Raw genomic sequence first — 22,039 nt, forward strand, 5'->3', positions numbered from 1 at the left:
GATCATTGATCCCTTAGCCGTGTGCGGTGACCCCCTCCAGCATAATCCACCTCGGTCATATCACCGTAGTGCTTAGGCGAAGCCCTGCGCCGGTAGCTTCATCATCACCGTCATCACGCCGTCGTGCTGATGAAGCTCTCCCTCGACACTCTGCTGGATCGTGAGTTCGTGGGACATCAACGAGCCAAACGTGTGCAGATCGCGGAGGTGTCGTACTTTCGGTACTAGGATAGGTCGGATCGTGAAGACGTACGACTACATCAACCGCGTTGTCATAACACTTCCGCTTACGGTCTACGAGGGTACATGGACAACACTCTTCCCCTCTCATTGCTATGCATCACCATGATCTTGCGTGTGCGTAGGAATTTTTCGAAATTGCTGGGTTCCCCAACATGGGTAGCAACGATTACAAGTACCAATATGTTTTATGAACAAATTGGCTCCACCTTATTCCCTCTAAGCGAACATCTAGTGCACCCACCCATGTGGTTCTATCGCTGCACCAATCACCTAAAATTCGCTCTACAATTGTTTTAAAAAATCTGAAAATAATTTGGTAAGTACGCAAAACATACATCTATTATATCTTAAATTTTTAGATTTGAATTAGACCTACAACTATAGAAACAAAAACTAAAATCATGCTATGAATAGTACTCATTTTAAATTGGGCCATACATTTGGCCCATTAACATGATCAGTGCTAAATTTATTATTTCTGTTTCTTAAGGTGCTATTCAAGTTTACGTTTGATTTTTTTCTTATATGGTGTCATATGTTATGTTATGGGGACGTGCCAAATTATTTTTATATTTTCCACATTTTTATGGTAACTTTTGGGCAGCCGGTGCACCGGGTACATTCCAGGTTCACCGTTGACATGCTCGAGCGAGGCTCCCCCACTCAAGAGCTTATGGGGGGGGGGGGGCTCATGATTCGTTCTCACCACCCGCCCCATTGGCCCTCCTCCCCTCTGCATGCTTCCTCATCTGCCCCTCTGCAGCCTCCTAGGCATTTATGGGGGGGGGGGGGGGGCTCATGATTCGTTCTCACCACCCGCCCCATTGGCCCTCCTCCCCTCTGCATGCTTCCTCATCTGCCCCTCTGCAGCCTCCTAGGCATTTATGCGATTGTTCTGCGGCATAGACGTCGACTATGGTCGGGTTGATCGTGCTACAAGCAAAAAGTATGAAATACATCACATATATGTACCCATAATGTGAGTTGTGCTTACAAACAAGCCAATCAGTCAGCCACCATAATAGTGAACACAATCGTACATTAGGCATTACATTAGAGATTGTTTTCTTTAATTATGATGTACCATCCCATTGTTCTGTATTGATGATGATGATACACTTTTATGACCAACGTACATTTTGTATAAGAGCCTAGATTAATAGGAATGATATACACTACTTATATCAATAAAGAATTTCTTCTTTTACGGTAGCTCATTCAAAAAAAACTCCAAAGTTAAGTGTATTTGACTTGGGGTAATTCTAGGATGAGTGACCGATCAGGAAGTTCGTCCTGAATGCGCACGAGTGAGGACAAAGTGTTTGTAGGGCCAGTCTTAATCCCGTCAGACGTAACAGGGTGTTACATTTTGATACTTTGTAGTTTGCACGTTTGCCCCGGATTGAGCCAACGAGCGTTTGTACATTCGGTGTTCTTTTATATACATACAATACGTGAACCTGAGTACCTGACCAATGCCTCGTTTTCCAAGGCATCAATCGTTATTTAGCACACTTCTCCACGTGTACTCAGTTGGGCTTCCTGCAGTTTAACCTGACCTCCGTCTGCGTCCCGGAGGACGGCAGTAAGCCGCCCATCTTCAGCATGGCCGTGACGAAGTCGGCCGAGAACTGGCTGGGGCTGTTGCTGTACTGCCTCACCAGCGCGTCCTGCGACCCGCCGTTGAAGAGCTCCTGGTCCGAGTGCAGGAGGCCGCGCTGCCCCACAAGGTTCCGGTAGTAGGCGTTGTCGAACCCGTCGGCGGTCTGCACGTCTAATGGCGCGAGGTTGCTGTCTCCGCCGGACCGCGGGCACGTCCGCTGCCGCAGCGCCGCGAAGCTGGCGTTGATGTTGCGCTCGTTGTAGATGCGGTTACGGAAGAACTGGCACTGCGACCGCCCGATGGTGTGCGCGCCGGAGAGCGCCGTCATGTCCCGCGGCGACAGGTTCTTGTTGCCGAACATGGTGATGAGCGTGGCGAGGCTGGAGCCGGGGCCCGGGAGGTTCGCGTTGGCCGCGCTCTGGCTCGCCGTGCGCGAGTCCTTGCGCCCCAGCGGCACGCTCCACGTGGGGCCTCCGAGCTGCACGCACGCAACGGCTCAGCCGAGTCAGCCATGGCGCTATTCCAGTAAAAATAAGCGCAGCATGTGTAGTAGTACGGGTCAGCGGCCCGTTGAAGCGACTAACCAGGTTGACTCCATCACGGGCGGCGAGCGCGAGGATGTCAGCGCAGGAGACGGTGGCCCTGCACGCAGCCTCGACCCGGGTCTTGATGGCGTCGATCACCTCGAACCCGCGGGCCGAGTTGGCGTTCGGCCCGGCGTTCTTCTCGCCAGTGAACGTCGAGGTGTCGTCAAGCAGAATCGAGCCGTCACACCCCTGCCGACACATAGCAGAATAAACACCATTAAACGTCAGTACTTAACTGATAACAGAAGAGTAGAGAGGAACGGTGTTGCTCACATTGACGAAGCAATCGTGGAAGAAGAGGCGGAGGATGGAGGCGCCCATCCGCCTCTCCCTCTGCAACGCCGAGGTCATCTCCGACCGTACGATGGACGCCAGGTTGGGGCAAGACCTCGAGTAGAAGCTCGGAGAGAGCTGCTGCGCGCCGGCGAGGACACAGAGCACGGCGGCGAGGCCGAGGAAGGGCGCAGACCTGGTGGCGAAGGCGGCCATTGCTTCTTCGGCTTTGATGCGACGTGACTAGCTACAGATAACTCTTGTGATGTGAGCTCGATGAGGCGAGATGCATAGGGTGGCATCCCATTTATAGTGCTCGAGCTCGATCGTGGACGCTGACCGCCTAGGCCTAGCCAGGAGTCTAGCCCGCGGCTGCATGGGCTGGCGGGCGCACTGTTCCGATGACGCACGTTCTACGAAGTGCTACATACAAAGTTCATGACCGGACTCTGCAGTCGTAGCAGCTGGATTTGGTTGACCACCGATCGCTCCGGCATGGGCACAGGCTTGGCACGACGCTAACTGTTAATCAGCAGCATGCGCACTCGGCACTGCCCTATCCCCTGCCTTGCACTGAATCATGTCCTTGCATGTGTTGGTTATCGTATACCGTATTTCCTCGAGTATTATAAGAGGCGCGCAGAGACGTGTTGATGTGCACGTCACGGGTATTGGCTGTGCATGGGTGGGGTCAGTCCCGATTCCTCTGACATTATAATATTTTATTGCCATCTCACAGTTTGAAGCATCCGTATTGCTGTATAGGCTGGCCCATGAATCAGCCTTTTCTTTCATGGTAATACGTGTCTCGTTTATATTGTAAAAATCATAGTACAAGTCATGGAAAGATCCACATGATAGAATTGATAAGACAGCAGATTACACACATGATCAATAACCAAGAAGTAAAAATACAATCAAGACCGAAGAATCCTCTGAACATGACACCAACGCCCGCTCCCTGCCTCTGGTACCACCACATCATCCACCAAAGGAAAAAAATGATGGATTACCTCCTCACGCGAGCTCGACACAGCTCCATTGCTGATATGCACCTTTGCAGACCTCCAAGATGGCTCACCAAAGACGAAATCATTATCGTTGAACGAATCAGACCGGGGCAACACTCCGGACATGTCATCAAATTCCAGGTTTGACACTCCATCATGACTAAGATGCCGAAGGAGAAAACCATACTTGCTAGCCATCAACCACAGACCCAACACATGTTTCATCTTTCAGATGTCGTCGAAGACAACAACCTGCATCCACTTTTGGATTACTCATCTAGGTAAACATAAACTTCCTAATCTACTTCTCTCTCCCCCGTGATTTTCACAGGGCGAGGCCTGGGTTATTTTTTCCTTTCAATCAAATCACCCAAGACTATACCTGGCCATCCCTCAGGTCGGGCCAACCAAAGCCCGACGCAAAAAAAATCCAGGCCCAAGCGTGGCCCGACCTGGCTGTCGGGCCTAAAAATCAGGCCCGAGCCCGGCCCATCACGTTAAAAGCCTGTCGGGCCTTAGGCCATGGGCCGGGCCTCTTTCTTAAACGGCAAAAACGATAGGCCCGGGCCCGGCACGGCCCGTGGAGAAGGTCGGACTTTTTCGGGTCAGGCTGACCGGGCCGGGCTGCCCATGGTCAGGACTACCAAGACCAGTTTTTATGTAGCTTTACCTAGGATAATTAGGTAGGTGTAGCAAAACTCCCTTATTGGGCCAATCTGAAAGGTACCACTGATCCGGCATCAACTGATTGTAGAGTTATACGTAAGGATGGCATTACATCGCAACTTGCATGTGCATGTCGAGGTCAAACAATTAGTCTGGAGATAGGACGATAATACGTACTCCCTTCGTTCCAAATTATTTGTCTTGGATTTGTCTAGATACGGACGTATCTAGACTTATTTTAGTGTTAAATACTTTCGTATCTAGACAAATCTAAAACAAATAATTCGGAACGGAGAGAGTACTACTATTTCGCTACCCTGTATACATGCATGCATGTAAAGATCAATCACTTTCGTAGGACAGTGGAAAGGTTGGAAGCGTGCGTCTATCTCACTGTCACCCGCTTCAATGGACTTCGAATCGTCCAGCGATCCGTGCTAAACTGGGGTCAGCGCCGATAAGCACTTCTTAACCGAAAAGCGGCAGGAGTGCGTAACGTCTGAATTCGAAAATGAGAGAACATTACGAGCTAGCTTTCTCTAAGTGAAGTAGTAAGTGGATAAGGCATATGCATGTGTTCGTTCATCGGAGTGGCTGGGATTGGCAATCGCGTGTGTGTGGGCTGGCCACTAAGTACAAGAGCATATTTTCTCACTTTGTGAAATCCAATCCCGACGGACAAGAACACCGTCGAAATTTACAGCAATCTTGATTACTATAACTGTTTTGGATGGGGTGCCAATTTGTTCCACAGTACCCCTAATTACGAACAAATGATCAACTACTATTATTGGATATGATAGTGCTTGCTCCGAAATTATAGGAGGGTTACCCGCAAAAAATAAATAAACTATACGAGGGTTAAGTCATCATGCATTCGCCGTGCTACGACCACGTACGATAAGCGAAGTTCAAATTGGCTTGGTTGTTAAATAATTACAAAAGAGATCAACTAATTTCGTGTCGATTATTGGCGCTTGAGAATCAGGACGACAACTCATCAAGTATAGCTACCCAAAGTACGTGATGGTTTGAATTTAAAATTTGTCATCATGTACCGGCTTTTGTCCCTACTAGGCTAAATTTCAAAGATGCGTGTTCCCGGGATATAAGATCATAAAGGATGTCGCTCGGCCGTATCTGGCCCAGAATCAGTACGTACCAAGTGGCCAGCATAAAAAGGGAAATACAAAACGTTTGGGCAATCAGACACGTATCTGATAATACAAGTATACAAAAAAACTTATGTATGCTCCCATCGATGCTTGGCTATCTTGTTTGCAACACTACTTTGGGCCACTGTGGAGAAAGGTCCTGGAATGAAAGTAATCAAGAGTGTTGAGTATATCGTTCATATTGCACGTGTATTAAAGTTGTGATTCATCTTTTAGTATTGTATAGTTAAGATAAAGACCTTTCCTTATATAATATATATACGTATACCAGCATCCTATTAATACAACATCATTGTATTGCAAATTATCTCTCTACATGATATCATCCTCTCCGGTCTAACCCTAGGGTCAGCCGTCGCCACCGCCACCGCGCCTCCACGCACCGCCGCCGCTGCCGCCGCACCCCACCGCCGCCGCCACCGTGCTTGCTTCCGCCCCGCACGCCCCGTGCCTCTCCCTGCCGCGACTCTAGCCCCGCACGCCACCCGCGTCGCCCACCCAGTCGTGCGCCTCCCTGCCACTCGCTAACCCATCGCTCCAGCCGCGCGCCTCACTGCCTACCACGCCAGCCGAGCCGCCCGCCCACTGCATCGCCCGCCAAGTCGTCCCGCCCGCCGCTTCGCTTCCCAGCCGAGCCGCTCGCAGGATGCGTCGCCATCCCACAATTGCATCACCCACTGCTGCTGCCGCCTCCTCTTTACCCCCAAAACCCTAACCCTAGCCGCCCCTTCGCACCCGCATGCCACCGCCATGTCGTGGCCATCCTCTCCCGGCTCCTTCACGACTCACTCGTCCAACCCCTTCGCTGGCCCCGAGCCCTCCGCCGCCGCCATCCGTGACCTCAATATTGAGGCCCGAGTCCCTATATGTCTCGACAGCTTCAGCACATCGTACTACGCGTGGAAGACCTACTTCAACCTCGTCTTCCGCGAGTACTATCTCACCAAGCACATCAACGGTTCCGTGGACAGCGCGTACATGCATGGCGACCCGGAGTGGTCCGCCATCGAGGCGACGATCATCCGTTGGTTCTACCAGATGGTCTCGAAGGACATCTTCCACACGGTCGTTGCCGAGGACGACGACGCCTGCACCGTGTGGGGCAAGATCAACGCGCTCTTCACCGACAACAAACTTCAGCGCCTTGTTTTCTTGCAGCAGGAGTTCTTCGGCTGTCACCAGGACAACTCCACCATCGACGAGTACTGCATGAGGCTCAAGATGCTCGCCGACGAGCTTCGCGACATCGGCGCTAAGGTCTTTGACGACCTCATGCTGAGCACCCTCACCGCCGGTCTCAATGAGGACTTCGGCAACGCGGCGTCCAACCTCATCCTGCTGCCGCAACCCACTTTCCAGCGCGTTGTCGCGTACCTCAAACTTGAGGAGCACCGGATGACGAAGCTGAAGCAGCGGGTCCAGCACACCGCCCTCGCCTCCGGTACCACCCACGGCGACCCTGCTCCTTCGGCCGCCCCTCGTCCGCCCGCGCCACCCGCGCCCGCCGGCTACTACCCGCTGCCGCCCGCGCCTCCCCAGCAGCCGCAAGGTGGCGGGGGGCGACACAACCGGCGGGGTGGCGGAGGCCGCCGCCAGCAGCAGCCGCAGCAGCAGGCGCCAGGTGCCGGGGGGCGCCCCGCTTCCAGCAGCCGCCCCCGCCATGGGCCGCGGGGCAAAACCCGTGGACGGGCGTCGTCCACGCCTATCATATGCCCGTCCCGCGGGCTCCTGCACCGGGTCTACTTGGTCCTCGTCAAGCGGTCCACCAGGCGTTCGTCGGCACCCCCTACCAGCTCTACGGTGCCCCGCTCGTGCCACCACCCCTCGGTGGCTACGGCGCGCCCGCCCAGCCACTGCCCTATGGAGGCCAGCTGCCACCGCCGGCACCTGCACCATGGGACCCAGCTCTCCTGGCCGCCCTACACTCGGCGTCGTCGCCGAGCAACTATGGCGATGGAGGCGACTGGTACATGGACTCGGGTGCTACTGCGCACATGACAGCTCATCCCGGTAACCTTTCCTCCCCCACTCTCGTTCACACCCCCACTCGCATAACCGTCGGTAACGGTTCCTCTTTACCCATCACCCATGTCAGTAGCACTAGTTTTCCTTCTAGTTCCACACCTATCACTATGTCTAACATTCTTGTTTCACCTGACTTAGTCACTAGCTTAGTCTCTGTTCGTCGTCTTACTCGTGAGAATCCTCTTACTGTTGAATTTGACCATGTTGGTTTTTCTGTGAAGGACGCCCGTACCCGGATGGTGCTTCACCGATGTGATAGCCCTGACGAGTTTTATCCCGTGCACTCCGGCGCCTCCACTTCCACACCTGTCGCTCTCTCCGCCGGCGTCGACCTTTGGCATGCTCGCTTGGGCCACCCCAACCCCGCCGTTTTGCGTCAGATTCTTAGGAGTTTTTCTTTCTCATGCGATAAGCTCGCCGAGCATACTTGTGAGGCTTGTCGTTTGGGCAATTAGCACGTACGTCTACCCTTTAGTGCGTCTACTTCAGTTTCCACTTTTCCATTTCAGTTGATTCATAGTGATGTTTGGAAGTCTCCCGTTGCGAGTAACATGGGCTATCTATACTATTTGGTGATTTTAGATGATTATTCTCATTATGTGTGGACTTTTCCTCTTCGTCGTAAATCCGATGCTTTAGCCACACTCACCACCTTTTATGTCCGGTCTTGGTGTAGACGTACATGGCAAACATAGTGGTACTAAGCGCCGGTCGTTGAGGGACTTGCCAAAATCCATAGAGCCGGTGTGCTTGTTCGGGCATCGGTCTTGCCGGTGGGGTACTTGGCGAATCCGCGTAGTCGCCCACGAGTCGCTGTACACTTGACGGGTCCAAAAGAGGAACTTGGTGCGTCCAAAATCTTCGGGGATCGTCCTTGGACTTGGCAGTGTTAGTCTCCTTGAGTCAACGGTGATGTGCAAGGGCCAGAACGACCGACAGCTTGTGTGGCTCCTCAAGGCCATGGAGACGACATGCAGCAGGAGGCTGCTAGTGCAGGCAGGGCCACGACGAGGACCCGAAGGGGTTTAGAAGGAGGTGCTCGCGAGAGGAGCGTCACGGTTGTGCATAGGTCGCTGTGGAGAAGATGGTCAAGGAACGGGCAGAGGAGGATCGGCCTGGGCGTGATGCGGCAGCGGGGAGCTTGGCAGAGTAGGCCATCCATGGCGGGCCAAGGTCGCCGAGGTCCCTGTCCAAGGGCAGAGAAAGTGCACTGAGAGAGAGACATGGATACAAGAGTAGAAGGAAGAACGAGGGAAAAAGGCGGGGCATGGTGCTGGTCCTGTGGGCGCCAGCGACGGAGCCGGTCGTCGGACGCGAGGCGAGGTGGCCCGCCTGCGGAGGACGGCGTGGAGTTGCGGTGGCTAGGGCCTGCTCGGGGGGTGGAGGCGATGAGGGATGCAGCCGCCACAGGAGGTGAGATCAGGGGCGAAGGGATCGAGCGGGGCTCTCCCTGACGGCACGAGGTGGAGGAGGCGAAGGGGAACGAGATGAGAGGAAATCGGGAGGGGGACGAGATCGAGCCGGTGGTGGCGGAGTGGGTAACGAGAGGGAGATGAGTGGGATCGGGCGCTAGGTTCGCTAGGGTTAGATTAGAAGGGGGTCGGCTGGGCCTTGGCCTTGGTGGGTCGGCCTGGCTGCTGGGCTTAGGAAGGCCGTGGTGGCCTGGGCTAGCTGCTGCGAGCAGGCCGAGGTGCGGCTGCTCTCTTTCTTCTTCTTTTTCCCCAAAACAGAAAATGTCAAAGAAGAAAAAGGAGAAGAAAGGAAGGAATAGATAGAATTTGGCATGGGGATTATTTTCCCGGGCTCGCAAAAATGAGTTTGACCCAAGGAAATAGAAGTGAGCATGGGCGTGAAGTTGAATTCATACTCATTTGAATTTAATTCAAATGGGTTTGAACTAGGACTAGATTTTGAAGTGTCCAAAAATGTTAAGGATTTTTGGAGGAACCTTGATAAGAGAGATAAAGAATTGTTGGCAAGGTTAGAAAGCCAAAACTTGAAGAAGTAAAGGCCAAGGGATTTACCATGCAGGTGTGTTGTGGTAAATTCTAAAACAATGGAATATTTATAGTAGCTCCCTAAATATTGGGAGGATATGTTATAAAGAGAACTCACCATATGAATTCCCTTGATTTAAATGGATCGAAGATCCACATGATTTATTTATGTGAGTTTAGTTAGTTTGCGAAAATGATGGCATGATGACATGATGCAATGCAAATGATGCTATGAAGAATGCAACAGACAAAACAAATCACACGACGAAACTCGGAATACATGGAAGGCATCTGGAGCATCGGTCTTGGGGCGTTACAACTCTCCTCCACTTACAAGAGATCTCGCCCCGAGATCTAGGGATGGCACCCGAGAGAAACCAAAGAAGGAAGAGGTAAAACTAAGTTGCTTCTTGACAAAAGAGTGAAACCACGAACCTCAAAGGTTGCAAAGACATGAAAAGAACACAATGGGAAAGGGTGAATTGAAACCAGTTTGGTTGAAACAAAATAGGCAAGGAATGAGAATGAAAGAATGCAGGCAGCAATCCGGTAGAAAAGAGAAGCAAAGCTTGATAAGATGGGAAGAACTTGAAAAGAGGACTCGACACTTCGATTAAGTGGATAAGCAAGGAAAGAGCATGATCTTTGATAAAAACGAGATGATGGTCGAAGAGAGCAACATCACAATGCATCTGGAATGAAAGGAAAGAAGCTAGATTGTTGTAAAGAAAGAAGGGAGAAACAAATGACAGTTTCTACCACAATTGATTTTGAAAAGCATCCTTACAAAGAAGAGTTGAACGGAGTTGTTGAAGAATAAACAATCAAATGATATACTCCTCGTTGGCTTATGAAAACATCTCAACACTAGTCTGCCACTAGCGGAATCAATTATTTTGATTGAGAACGCCAAAGACATGAAAAACTTCTTCCACCAAGATGATAAAGAGATAACTTGGATCATTGATAAGCACCATTGGCAACATTCCTTAGGAAAGGTGTTAGGTGAAATCTCTACCAAGATAACTCCAACGAAGAGATTGATGGATTTAAAATACCTCATTCTTGACAACATGTGAATCAAGAAACACGAAGGAAAATTGTCAAGAATGATATAAGACCACCTCAAAAGATAATGAAGAAGAATTGCACTTCAGAATGCACGATAAAGAATGCTTGAGCTCCTCCAACAAGAATCTTGAAGAACACTTCGAGAATGAATTAAATCCTTGATGAACCATCATGTAGAGCCTCCATGAAGAACTCCGGTAACAAAAGGACAATGAGAAGGAAGTGATGGATGAAAATAATATGATTGAAGCCTTGTAGTGATTTAGATGGAGCTTCACGACAATATAACCAAGAAAACTTGGAACTCTGGAAAGGAAAATATGAAACACTTGAACCGAGGATTTTGATGCGCCTCCGGGTTAAAGAATTAAATCACCTCGATGAAATAAGAATAAGAATTATGTCATGCTTACCCTTCATCAACTTTAATTGATGACAAGCAGCGGATTTGGCATGCCACTTATTCTCATTGAAAATGATTAAAGAGAGATACAACAAACTTGGGAAGGTCTTGAACGAACCACCGGTAGGATTGGAAAGAATGAATGAAATGATATGATAATTAAGGAATAGGAATGTTGAATGAACCACCGTAAGAATTGAAAACGAATAAATAAAAGGAACGTAGCACCAGGAAGAATTAGAAAAATGAACGAAGATACTTGAGAGGATTCAGATACAAGAGAACGAAGAGATCATGAGCTGACTAGAGTATACTTGAACGATGCACCAGTAGATTTGGAGAACGAGAGCTAAAAGCTGAGAATGAGTAATATTCAGAAATCATGGCCTTCAGATGATCGAGAGAGTAAATCAACTCCTAAAATGCGTCGGATGGCTGAAAAGAATACTCACAATTGAAAACATGAGAGGATGGCATCAAGCTTGAACTACACATCTTCAAGAGAACGGACCAAGATATAGGGAAAAAAATCTTCTTCGATCTTCAAATGTTGACAATGACGATGAGAAACTCCACCATGAATTGTTGAGGCACTACAGAATGAAGAATAGGAAGGTTGAACCAACGATGAGAAGAATTTGAAAGATCTTGGAGAAAGACATATGACTGATGATAATTCATTCTTACGTCAAACTTTAAAAGAATTTGGGAATAACTCCGGAAAGAATTAGAAGAGTCAGGTAAGATCCTGGGAAAAGACCTGTGGGTTAGGGCCCACTCACAAGAAACACCATTGAAGTGATTTTTAAAGGGAGATTGCACCGGTTGAATTAAATGTCTTGAATGAGATAACAACCTCAAAATATCTTGAAAGGACTAAGAATGGAAACACGAATCTTCTGCTGTATCTTCAACACCCCGGAACAATTGAATAGCAAGAGGTTAAAGATTAAGAGGTGCACCGGTATGGAAAAACATTTGAAACGAGGAAAGGAATATGATCAACAAGGCTTGAATTGAATCTGGAGAAGAAACAACAAGGAAGGATGATGAACTTGAAACTGTTGAGCATCTTCATGATAAATCACCGGATCGAAACTTGGAAGAAAAGGATGAAGAAACTTCACATAAATAAAAGGATACTTGATTAAGAAATCCGAGTCATTGAAGAAAAAAGGGTGGGTGGGCGGAAAAAAAACAAAGGCAACTTGGGACGGATGAAACGGACAATCCCCACGCTTCTCCACAGCGCCCGTATGGAATAACTTGAAAAGAAGTGCACCGGTTCAAAAGGATTGACATGACAATCTCGATGATCAAGAAGGATTAGCACTCCCATAGAAATATGAGAACACCGCTTAGGAATAGGTATGGAATCAACACTTGACACTGAAGCAACTCGAATACCACAACTCAAAACAAAACAAGGGATAGACTTGCGGAATAAGCTGCATACAAATACAAAAACCCTCATGCATTTGTTGGAAAGATAAACCTAGGTAACTACTTGAATTCCCACCTATGTGTTGGGGAATGCAGTAATTTCAAAAAAAATCCTACGCACACGCAAGATCTATCTAGGTGATGCATAGCAACGAGAGGGAAGAACATAGTCTACGTACCCTTGTAGACCGTAAGTGGTAGCGTTATGACAACGCGGTTGATGTAGTCGAACGTCTTCACGATCCGATTGATCCTAGCACCGAACATACGACACCTCTGCAATCTGCACACGTTCAGCTCGGTGACGTCTCGCGAACTCTAGATCTAGCTGAGTGTCAAGGGAGAGTTTTGTCAGCACGACGGTGTGATGACGGTGATGATGAAGCTACTGGCGCAGGGCTTCGCCTAAGCACTGCAACGATATAACCGAGGTGGATGATGGTGGAGGGGGGCACCGCACCCGGCTAAACAATGTCAACTTGTGTGTTCTAGGGTGCACCCTGCCCCCGTATATAAAGGAGCAAGGGGGAGGCCGGACGGCCCTTGGGGCGCCCAAGGAGGGGAGGAATCCTCCTCCTAGTAGGAGTAGGATTCATCCTTTCCTAGTCCTACTAGGAGGGGGAAGGAAGGAGTGGGAGAGGGGAAGGAAAAGGGGGGCGCTGCCCCCTCCTAGTCCAATTCGGACTAAAGGGGGAGGGGGTGCGCGGCCTGCCCTGGCCGACCCTCTCTCTCTCCACTAAGGCCCATTAGTTCTCCGGGGGTGGGGGTTCCGGTAACCCTCCAGCACTCCGGTTTTATCCGAAACCACCCGAAACACTTCCGATGTCCGAATATAGCCGTCCAATATATCAATCTTTATGTCTCGACCATTTAGAGACTCCTTGTCATGTCCGTGATCACATCCGGGACTCCGAACCACCTTTGGTATATCAAAACAAATAAAGTCGTAATACCGATCATCATCGAATGTTAAGCGTGCTGACCCTACGGGTTCGAGGACTATGTAGACATGATTGAGTCTCATCTCCGGTCAATAACCAATAGCGGAACCTGGATGCTCATATTGGTTCCTACATATTCTACGAAGATCTTTATCGGTCAAACCGCATAACAACATACGTTGTTCCCTTTGTCATCGGTATGTTACTTGCTCGAGATTCGATCATTGGTATCTCAATACCTAGTTCAATCTCCTTACCGGCAAGTCTCTTTACTCGTTTCCGTAATGCTACATCCCGTAACTAACTCATTAGTTACATTGCTTGCAAGGCTTATAGTGATGTGCATTACCGAGAGGGCCCAGAGATACCTCTCCGATACACGGAGTGACAAATCCTAATCTCGATCTATGCCAACTCAACAAAAACCATCAGAGACACCTGTATAGCATCTTTATAGTCACCCAGTTATGTTGTGACGTTTGATAGCACACTAAGTGTTCCTCCAGTATTCGGGAGTTGCATAATCTTATAGCCATAGGAACATGTATAAGTTATGGAGAAAGCAATAGCAACAAACTAAACGATCATCATGCTAAGCTAATGGATGGGTCAAGTCAATCACATCATTATGTAATGATGTGATCTCGTTTTTCAAATGACAATTCTTTGTCCATGGCTAGGAAACTTAACCATCTTTGATCAACGAGCTAGTCAAGTAGAGGCATACTAGTGACACTTTGTTTGTCTATGTATTCACACATGTACTAAGTTTTTGGTTAATACAATTCTAGCATGAATAATAAACATTTATCATGATATAAGGAAATATAAATAAAAACTTTATTATTGCCTCTAGGGCATATTTCCTTCACTATGAACTCCTAAAACTTTCTGGTTATGCAATCTGGTGTTGGTGATACAGGGAGGCACAAATATCTCACACAACTAACAAATCCTACACTCCAATTGTATCCATCCGACAACACATAACAAAGAAAACCCCCAGAAATCATGTACCTCAGACCTTCGAAAACATCCAATATACTAGATGTGGCAATACATTTGATCGCTCTCCCCGATATTGGGTGTCGTCAAACTACTCTCACCACAAAGAGTATAGAAGCGTTTTCAATGTCGGCGAACTCTGGTATTCCGAAACTGAAATGATAAGCACTGTGACGAAAACACCTTGGAGCTCAACTCCCCGGGACACTGCCACAACCCCTAAATGACAGGAGGCACCAAGACCGAATCCCCGTCACAATGATACCACAACGATCCAACAATACCCACGTGATCCTAAAACAAATTGAGTGAAAAAGGATAGAACAATGAAAAAACACCTACGCCACGAGTCCTCACAAGAGCAACGAAGGGGATGAGGAGTAAAAAGAATTCCTACTCTCCGATATAACTGGACTCAAAATAGTTTTTTTAGACTCAACAATGGCAGCGCTTTGATCAATCAAGGGGCTACTAAGGTCGGTAAGGCTCTGATACCAACTTGTAGCGCCCAAGATGCGATTCTATCCCAATCACGTGATGAATTCATGATTGAGGCACAACCACATTTCGAGCGCATAGCAAGGTGGATATCATTACAACATACCATGTACTGAATGGAAGAGAATACAAGATAAAGGCTTACACTCGCCACAAGCTACAACATGAATACAACAATTCATCAATACATAGAATCATCATACAGAAGAGCAGGATCCAACTAGGGATGAAATCAAACGAAAAAGAAGAATGACATCCACCCTGCTAATCCTAGGCTCCCTGACCCGGAACCTATCTCTTGATCGAAGAAGAAGAAGAACTCCAAAAGCGATCAAGCATCGCTCTCACATCAGATCATCACATTACATATACCTGCAACTGTTGTTGTAGTAATCTATGAGCCACGAGGACTCAGCAATCCCATTACCATGGGTATCAAGACTAGCAAAGCTTAATGGGTATGGAAAGGATAAGTGGTGAGGTTTACAGCAAGCGGCTAAGCAATGTATGGTGGCTAACTTATGAGTACAAGAGTAAGATGAGAAACTACGCAAACGGTCACAAACTAGTAATGATCAAGAAGTGATCCTGAACTACTTACGTTCAAACATAACCCCACCGTGTTCTCTTCTCGCACTCACTCGAAAAGAGACGGTCACAGTTACGCACGCGGTTGGTGTATTTTAATTCGGATTTGGTATAAAGTTCTCCACAACTGGATATTAAAAATTTCCAACTGCCACATAACTGCGGGAACGGCTCTCGAAAGTTTAAACCCTGTAGGGGTGTCCCAACTTAGCCCATGACAAGCTCACGATCCGCGGAGACAATCCTCTGTAACATCCCAAATTTCAATTTGGATGTTAATCATTAGGTCATCATATGCATCCATGATTCTTGCATTTTGAACTAGTTCTATTTGGACATTTTGATCCCAGAGACCTTAAGCAACTCAAGGACCATTTGAGAGTTGGAGGTTTTCATAAAAATTTCCATTTTCGAATTTTCAAAAATTAGTAAATTGGATCAAAGTGATTTTTATTTGAAATTATTTTTCCAATTATTTCAAAATAAATAAAATAATGAGAGAAGATAATATGACTTCTTCAAAACAGAGGAAATAATGGAAATTTAATTTTGAATAAAATATTTTTTTGAATTTTATTTGACATTTTATTCGGTTAAATTAGGAAAAAATTGCATTTTAGCCCAAAAAATGTTCATGTTGTCCTAAATATTAGGAGAGGACCGTGAAAATTATTTTTGGGATTTTAGGATTTTTTATTTTTATTTTGGATTTTTTTTCCTTTTCGGCGAAATTATTAAAAAAAATTCCCTTCGGACCGAACTGGGCCAAAGGCCCAGACAGCCCGCACCGCCACCGCCTTCCCAGCGCGCATCGCCGTGGTCTAGCCAGAGTCCAAGTCCGACTCTGTCGCCGCCTTGCCCCTCCCCCAAGCCGGCTCTCCCCCCTCCTTAAATAGCCACCGCCGCCGCCCCCCTCTCCCTGCCGCCCACTGACGCCAACCAACGCCGCTGTCGCCGCCTCGCCGGAGCACCACGCCGGCGTCACCGGTTCATCTCCCCCGAACCGGTGTAAACCGAATAACCCGACCGATTTTTTTAACGATCGTTTTTTGGTTTATTATTTAGGTTTTGTTAAATAGCGAGCGTTCACCCGTTTAGATCTGTTAACGAACGAATTCGTTCGTTAGTTTCTATTAGCGGACGTTCGTCTGATAGATTTTTCTTTTTACTTTTATTTTCGGCCAGGGACCTATCCATGAATAGTTTTCTTATAGATTAGTCCCTGATCTTCAAACCCTCGCTACTTTTTGCTCGTTTATCCAAATCTAGTGAAACCAACGCCAAAATCTTCGTCTTGTTCCCCTCTGTCCAGATAAACAAGTTGAACATGATTTTGGAAATTTAAATTTTGGTTTCAAGTATATTTGAATTTGAACTTCTTTTGATTGTAGTTTGAGTTTTGTAAATCCAATTCAATTGATTCTTTTTGCAAATCGAAGCTCTTCACTTGAACTTTCAGTTTAGATATTTTATTTTGGTTTTACCTATGCATATTATGCTTTAGTGCTTATGTATGCTATTTTTTGTTCACGATAGAGTTTCCAGAGTGCGGGGCTTGCTGCTACGAATGTCTAGGGTTTTCCGATCGTCAGCAAGGCAAGTAACACTTTGATCATATACCTTTATTACCCGGTTTTTATGCATTAGTTTCAACCCTCAAACATTGCATGAGTAGGTTTTGATAACATGTGGGTATTTGGGAAGTAGTTGATGAGGTAGGAACCTATTGTCTTATATTCAAACCCCGGGTGTAACTACGTTATGCCAATACTACTTTGCTATGCTTGTAGACGTGGATTGGTATGTGAGATCATGAAATATGTGAGAGTTATTTATGACCAAGGGAACTTTAACGTGGCTACTTTAATATATGTATGGGTGGATTGGTTGCGGGCACCTGGAGCAATCCAGTGTTGTCCTAGGATATCCCGGAGTACCCGTGTGATCATCCTATGGTTTGCCACCCATGCTCAAAGGGATCATAAGATTATTCATGCTAAAAACTTCCATGTGCAGCCACAAGCCATGATGGGCTCTGGCATAGTTGAGTAAGTTGTGTGACCTCTTTCAGTGGTAGGCTAGCAGATGTAGGGGAAGTAGGTGGTACTGTCTACCCAGAGTAAAGAGTTAATGCTTCTAAAAGACTGTGTCTCGGTCATCCGTTTCTCAAACATCATGCAGTGCGAGAAATCCAACGGAGGAGATCGAGTCTTGTGGGGAAAAGTGTGCAAACCTCTGCAGAGTGTATAAACTAATTATGGTTAGTCGTTTCCCCGGTTATGGACATCTTGAGTATCTGGTACTTGAATTATTGATTTGATCTCATCACTTTACTTAATGAAATTGTTGGGTTTTAATTATTATTTTGGGATTGAGTTGGAGGAACCTTCTCAATAAAGTCATGAAATTTGTAGTTAAATAAAATATATTCCTTTGTTGTAGGAAAAAATAGCTTTATGCAAATGATAACCATAGAGCCTCCACCAACCAAATATGCATGTAGTGATAGTTGTTATTTGTTCATTGCTCTATGGTGTTATCTTGCCAGCATATTCCATGTGCTGACCTACACGGATGCAACATATCATGTTGCAGAATTTTCAGACGAAAAGTAAGGTGCGATAGGTCGTTGTCATGCACTCAGTTTTGCCATGGAGTTTGATGGACTCATTTATCTTCGAAGCTTCCGCAGTTATCTTATTTAGATGGCCTTCAGCCATATTATTGTAATAAGTACTATTTTTTAGACACTCATTGTAATAAGTGTGTGATTGAACTCTGCAATAAATTCTCGAGTACTGTGTGTGTCAGCAATACCGATCCAAGGATGACACTTAAGCACAGAGACTTCGATACATTCGGGTCGGGTCGCTATAAGATGGTATCAGAGCACACACTGACTGTAGGACGCTGTAACGCTCCGGACACACCCGCCAGTGGTCGTTACTCTTGGCGGGATCTAGACTGGCCCCACAGATCAATACTAGTCTTTTCTGCGCACTTTGTCCTCACTCGTGTGCACCCGAGAGCAACTTCCCGGCCGGTCACCCATCCTGAAACTACTCCAAGCTGAGCATGATTAACTTTGGAGTTCTGTCTGAATGGGCTCCCGGAAAATAAGGAATTCCTTATTGATATGAGTAGTCTATCATCCCTATTAAGCCAGGCTATCACATACACCCCCACTCAGAGGAATCGACGTCCTCGTCGGGCCACATGAACGTTCCCTCTTGGCACATACGTCTGTGCATCCAGTCCGGTACATGTGCCATGCCGTGTGCCATGACGGGTCACAAACGTCATGAACAACATGACCGCGCACCTGTCCGCAAACATCCATGTAACCGCAAGGGTCGGCTCTGATACCAACTTGTAACGCCCCAGACACATCCGTCGGTGGTCGTTACTCCTGGCGGGATCTAAACTGGCCCCACAGATCAATACTAGTCTTTTCTGCACACTTTGTCCTCACTCGTGCGCACCCAGGAGCAACTTCCCGGTTGGTCACCCATCCTAAAACTACTCCAAACTGAGCACACTTAACTTTGGAGTTCTGGCTGAATAGACTCCCGGAAAAGAAGTAATTCCTTATTGATATGATTAGTCTATCATCCCTATTAAGCCAGGCAATCACAGACGCGACCACTAGGAAAAGCCACATGATACTCTTCTCTACTCATTTCCAACTCTTCTCCATTTCTACTCTATAGATGGAGGACCCAAGGAACAAGTTCACTCAACCGGATGACGACACACCTTTCGGACGACACTTGAAGGAAGTCACTAGGTACCTGAACATCGGCATACCAAGCTTCACCGGGACCTACACCGCCACTTTACCAGAAGAGGAGCACTGGATGATTCAAGTTCGTGTTCTAGGAAGGACGTTCACACCAGTTACCGAGCCCATCGAGTTTTCCTTTGATGCACCAACCTGGAGTCTAGGAAAGAGTATGGCCGCCCACATCGCCATTGGACGCATCGGCGAGGTGTACAACAGGGATCTTAATGACACCATTTACCAGATATGTGGACGCCGAGATGAGCAATGGGAGACGATTCACACCAGGAAAGATAGATCCATTGCAGCCTACATACAAGAGTGGAACCAGCACATTCGACGCTACGAGAACCAGATGTGCGCCAACATGATAGACACGAAGAAGGTGATGACCTAGAACATGGAACTGGAGGAAGAACTCAAGTCTATGCGCGATGGTTGTGAAGAAGAAATTGTTGTACTACTGGAGAAGAACGAAGACCTGAAGAAGAAGCTAGAAGTATTCATGGGGGATCCCGAACCTAGAGTGGACATTCGTTTAGAGGATTACATCATACTAGACGACACAGACTCCGACCCCGACAGCGATGATGATTATGAAGACGAAGCCGGAGCAGATATCATGGAGTCTTCCACCGATCAAAATTTCTAGTCGACCACCATATTACCATTAGTATTCTCCCATGTATATAGTAATAGTCCGAGAGGTTTTGAAACGGTAGCTTAGATCGATTCTATGAATCTTGTTTGAATTGAGTGGTGTGAAATGAATGTGTTTGTCTCATGTGCATAAGGGTAATGAAATCTCTCTTTAGACCTCACTCTATTATATTCTCACCCCTCTAACCTATCAGATGCCTCCGAGACATGACCTTGATGACCCACAAGTATCGGGGATCTATCATAGTTCTTTCGGTAAGTAATTGTGACGAGCCCAACAAGGAGCAGAAGGAAATGACAAGCGATTTTTAGTAAGGTATTCTCTGCAAGCACTGAAATTATCGGTAACAGATAGTTTTGTGATAAGGTAAGTCATAACGGGTAACAAGTAATAAAAGTAAAAAAGGTGCACCAAGGTGGCCCAATACTTTTTTATCAAAGGACAAGCCTGGACAAACTCTTATATAAAGGAAAGCGCTCCCGAGGACACATGGGAATTATCGTCAAGCTAGTTTTCATCATGCTCATATGATTCACGTTCGTTACTTTGATATGTGGGTGGACCGGTGCTTGGGTACTGCCCTTCCTTGGACAAGCATCCCACTTATGATTAACCCCATTCTCAAGCATCCGCAACTACGAAAGAAGAATTAAGGTAAATCTAACCATAGCATGAAACATATGGATCCAAATCAGCCCCTTACGAAGCAACACATAAACTAGGGTTTAAGCTTCTGTCACTCTAGCAACCCATCATCTACTTATTACTTCCCAATGCCTTCCCCTAGGCCCAAACAATGGTGAAGTGTCATGTAGTCGATGTTCACATAACACCACTAGAGGAAATACAACATACATATCATCAAAATATCGAACGAATACCAAATTCACATGACTACTTATAGCAAGACTTCTCTCATGTCCTCAGGAACAAACGTAACTACTCACAAATCATGTTCATGTTCATAATCAGAGGGGTATTAATATGCATAAAGGATCTAAACACATAATCTTCCACAGAATAAACCAACTAGCATCAACTACAAGGAGTAATCAACACTACTAGCAACCCACAGGTACCAATCTGAGGTTTTGAGACAAAGATCAGATACAAGAGATGAACTAGGGTTTGAGAGGAGATGGTGCTGGTGAAGATGTTGATGGAGATTGACCCCCTCCCGATGAGAGGATCGATGGTGATGACGATGGTGACGATTTCCCCCTCCCGGAGGGATGTTTCCCTGGTAGAACAGCTCCGCCAGAGCCCTAGGTTGGTTCCGCCAAGGTTCCGCCTCGAGACGGCGGCGCTTCGTCCCGAAAGCTTCCTCCAGATTTTTTTCCAGGGCAAAAGACACCTTATACCAGAGGGTGGGCACCGGGGGCCTGTCGGGTGGCCTACGAGGCAAGGGGCGCGCCCCCCACCCTCGTGGATGGTGGCTGGCTCCCCTCTGGTGCTTTCTTCACCCAATATTTTTAATATGTTCCAAAACTGACTTTCGTGGAGTTTAAGGACTTTTGGAGTTGTGCAGAATAGGTCTCTAATATTTGCTCCTTTTCCAGCCCAGAATTCCAGCTGCCGGCATTCTCCCTCTTCATGTAAACCTTATAAAATAAGAGAGAAAAGGCATAAGTATTGTGACATAATGTGTAATAACGGCCCATAATGCAATAAATATCGATATAAAAGCATGATGCAAAATGGACGTATCAACTCCCCCAAGCTTAGACCTCGCTTGCCCTCAAGTGGAAGCCGATATTGAAAAATATGTCCACATGTTTAGAGATAGAGGTGGCGATAAAATAAAATACGGACACGAGGGCATCATGATCATTCTTAGAACATCAACATATATATATATATATATTGTCATATGATTTCTTATGCTAAAGTAATAATCTATTCACAATGTCAAGTATGAATCATAAACTTCATTGAAAGCTAACAAACTATAATCTCAGTCATTGAAGCAATTGCAATTCATCATAACATTGGAAAGAGTCAATATAAGAGCTTTTTAGCAAGTCCACATACTCAACTATCATTTAGTCTTTCACAATTGCTAACATTCA

At 46.9% G+C, this 22,039-nt stretch overlaps 1 protein-coding gene across 1 annotated transcript; it reads right to left on the bottom strand.

Moving 5' to 3' along the window:
• Positions 1–1,551: 1,551 nt before the first annotated feature.
• Positions 1,552–3,001, bottom strand: LOC125521193 (peroxidase P7). The gene is made up of 3 exons (XM_048686251.2): positions 2,707–3,001; positions 2,431–2,622; positions 1,552–2,324 (listed from the first exon to the last, which is right to left on the bottom strand). The coding sequence occupies exons 1-3, from the start codon at positions 2,920–2,922 to the stop codon at positions 1,773–1,775; spliced, it is 960 nt and encodes a 319-aa protein (XP_048542208.2). The 5' UTR covers positions 2,923–3,001; the 3' UTR covers positions 1,552–1,772.
• Between the last annotated feature and the right edge of the window lie 19,038 nt (positions 3,002–22,039).

This window comes from Triticum urartu, chromosome 7A (genome assembly GCF_056163025.1).
Source record: "Triticum urartu cultivar PI428250 chromosome 7A, HENAU_Tu73, whole genome shotgun sequence".
Lineage (NCBI taxonomy): Eukaryota > Viridiplantae > Streptophyta > Magnoliopsida > Poales > Poaceae > Triticum > Triticum urartu.

Excerpts from the sequence above, each read along its gene's own strand:
- LOC125521193 (XM_048686251.2), bottom strand. The coding sequence starts at position 2,922 with ATGGCCGCCTTCGCCACCAGGTCTGCGCCCTTCCTCGGCCTCGCCGCC. Across the intron at positions 2,623-2,706 it reads TCCACGATTGCTTCGTCAAT|GGGTGTGACGGCTCGATTCT; the intron begins GTGAGCAACACC and ends ATGTGTCGGCAG. Across the intron at positions 2,325-2,430 it reads CCCGTGATGGAGTCAACCTG|CTCGGAGGCCCCACGTGGAG; the intron begins GTTAGTCGCTTC and ends GCGTGCGTGCAG.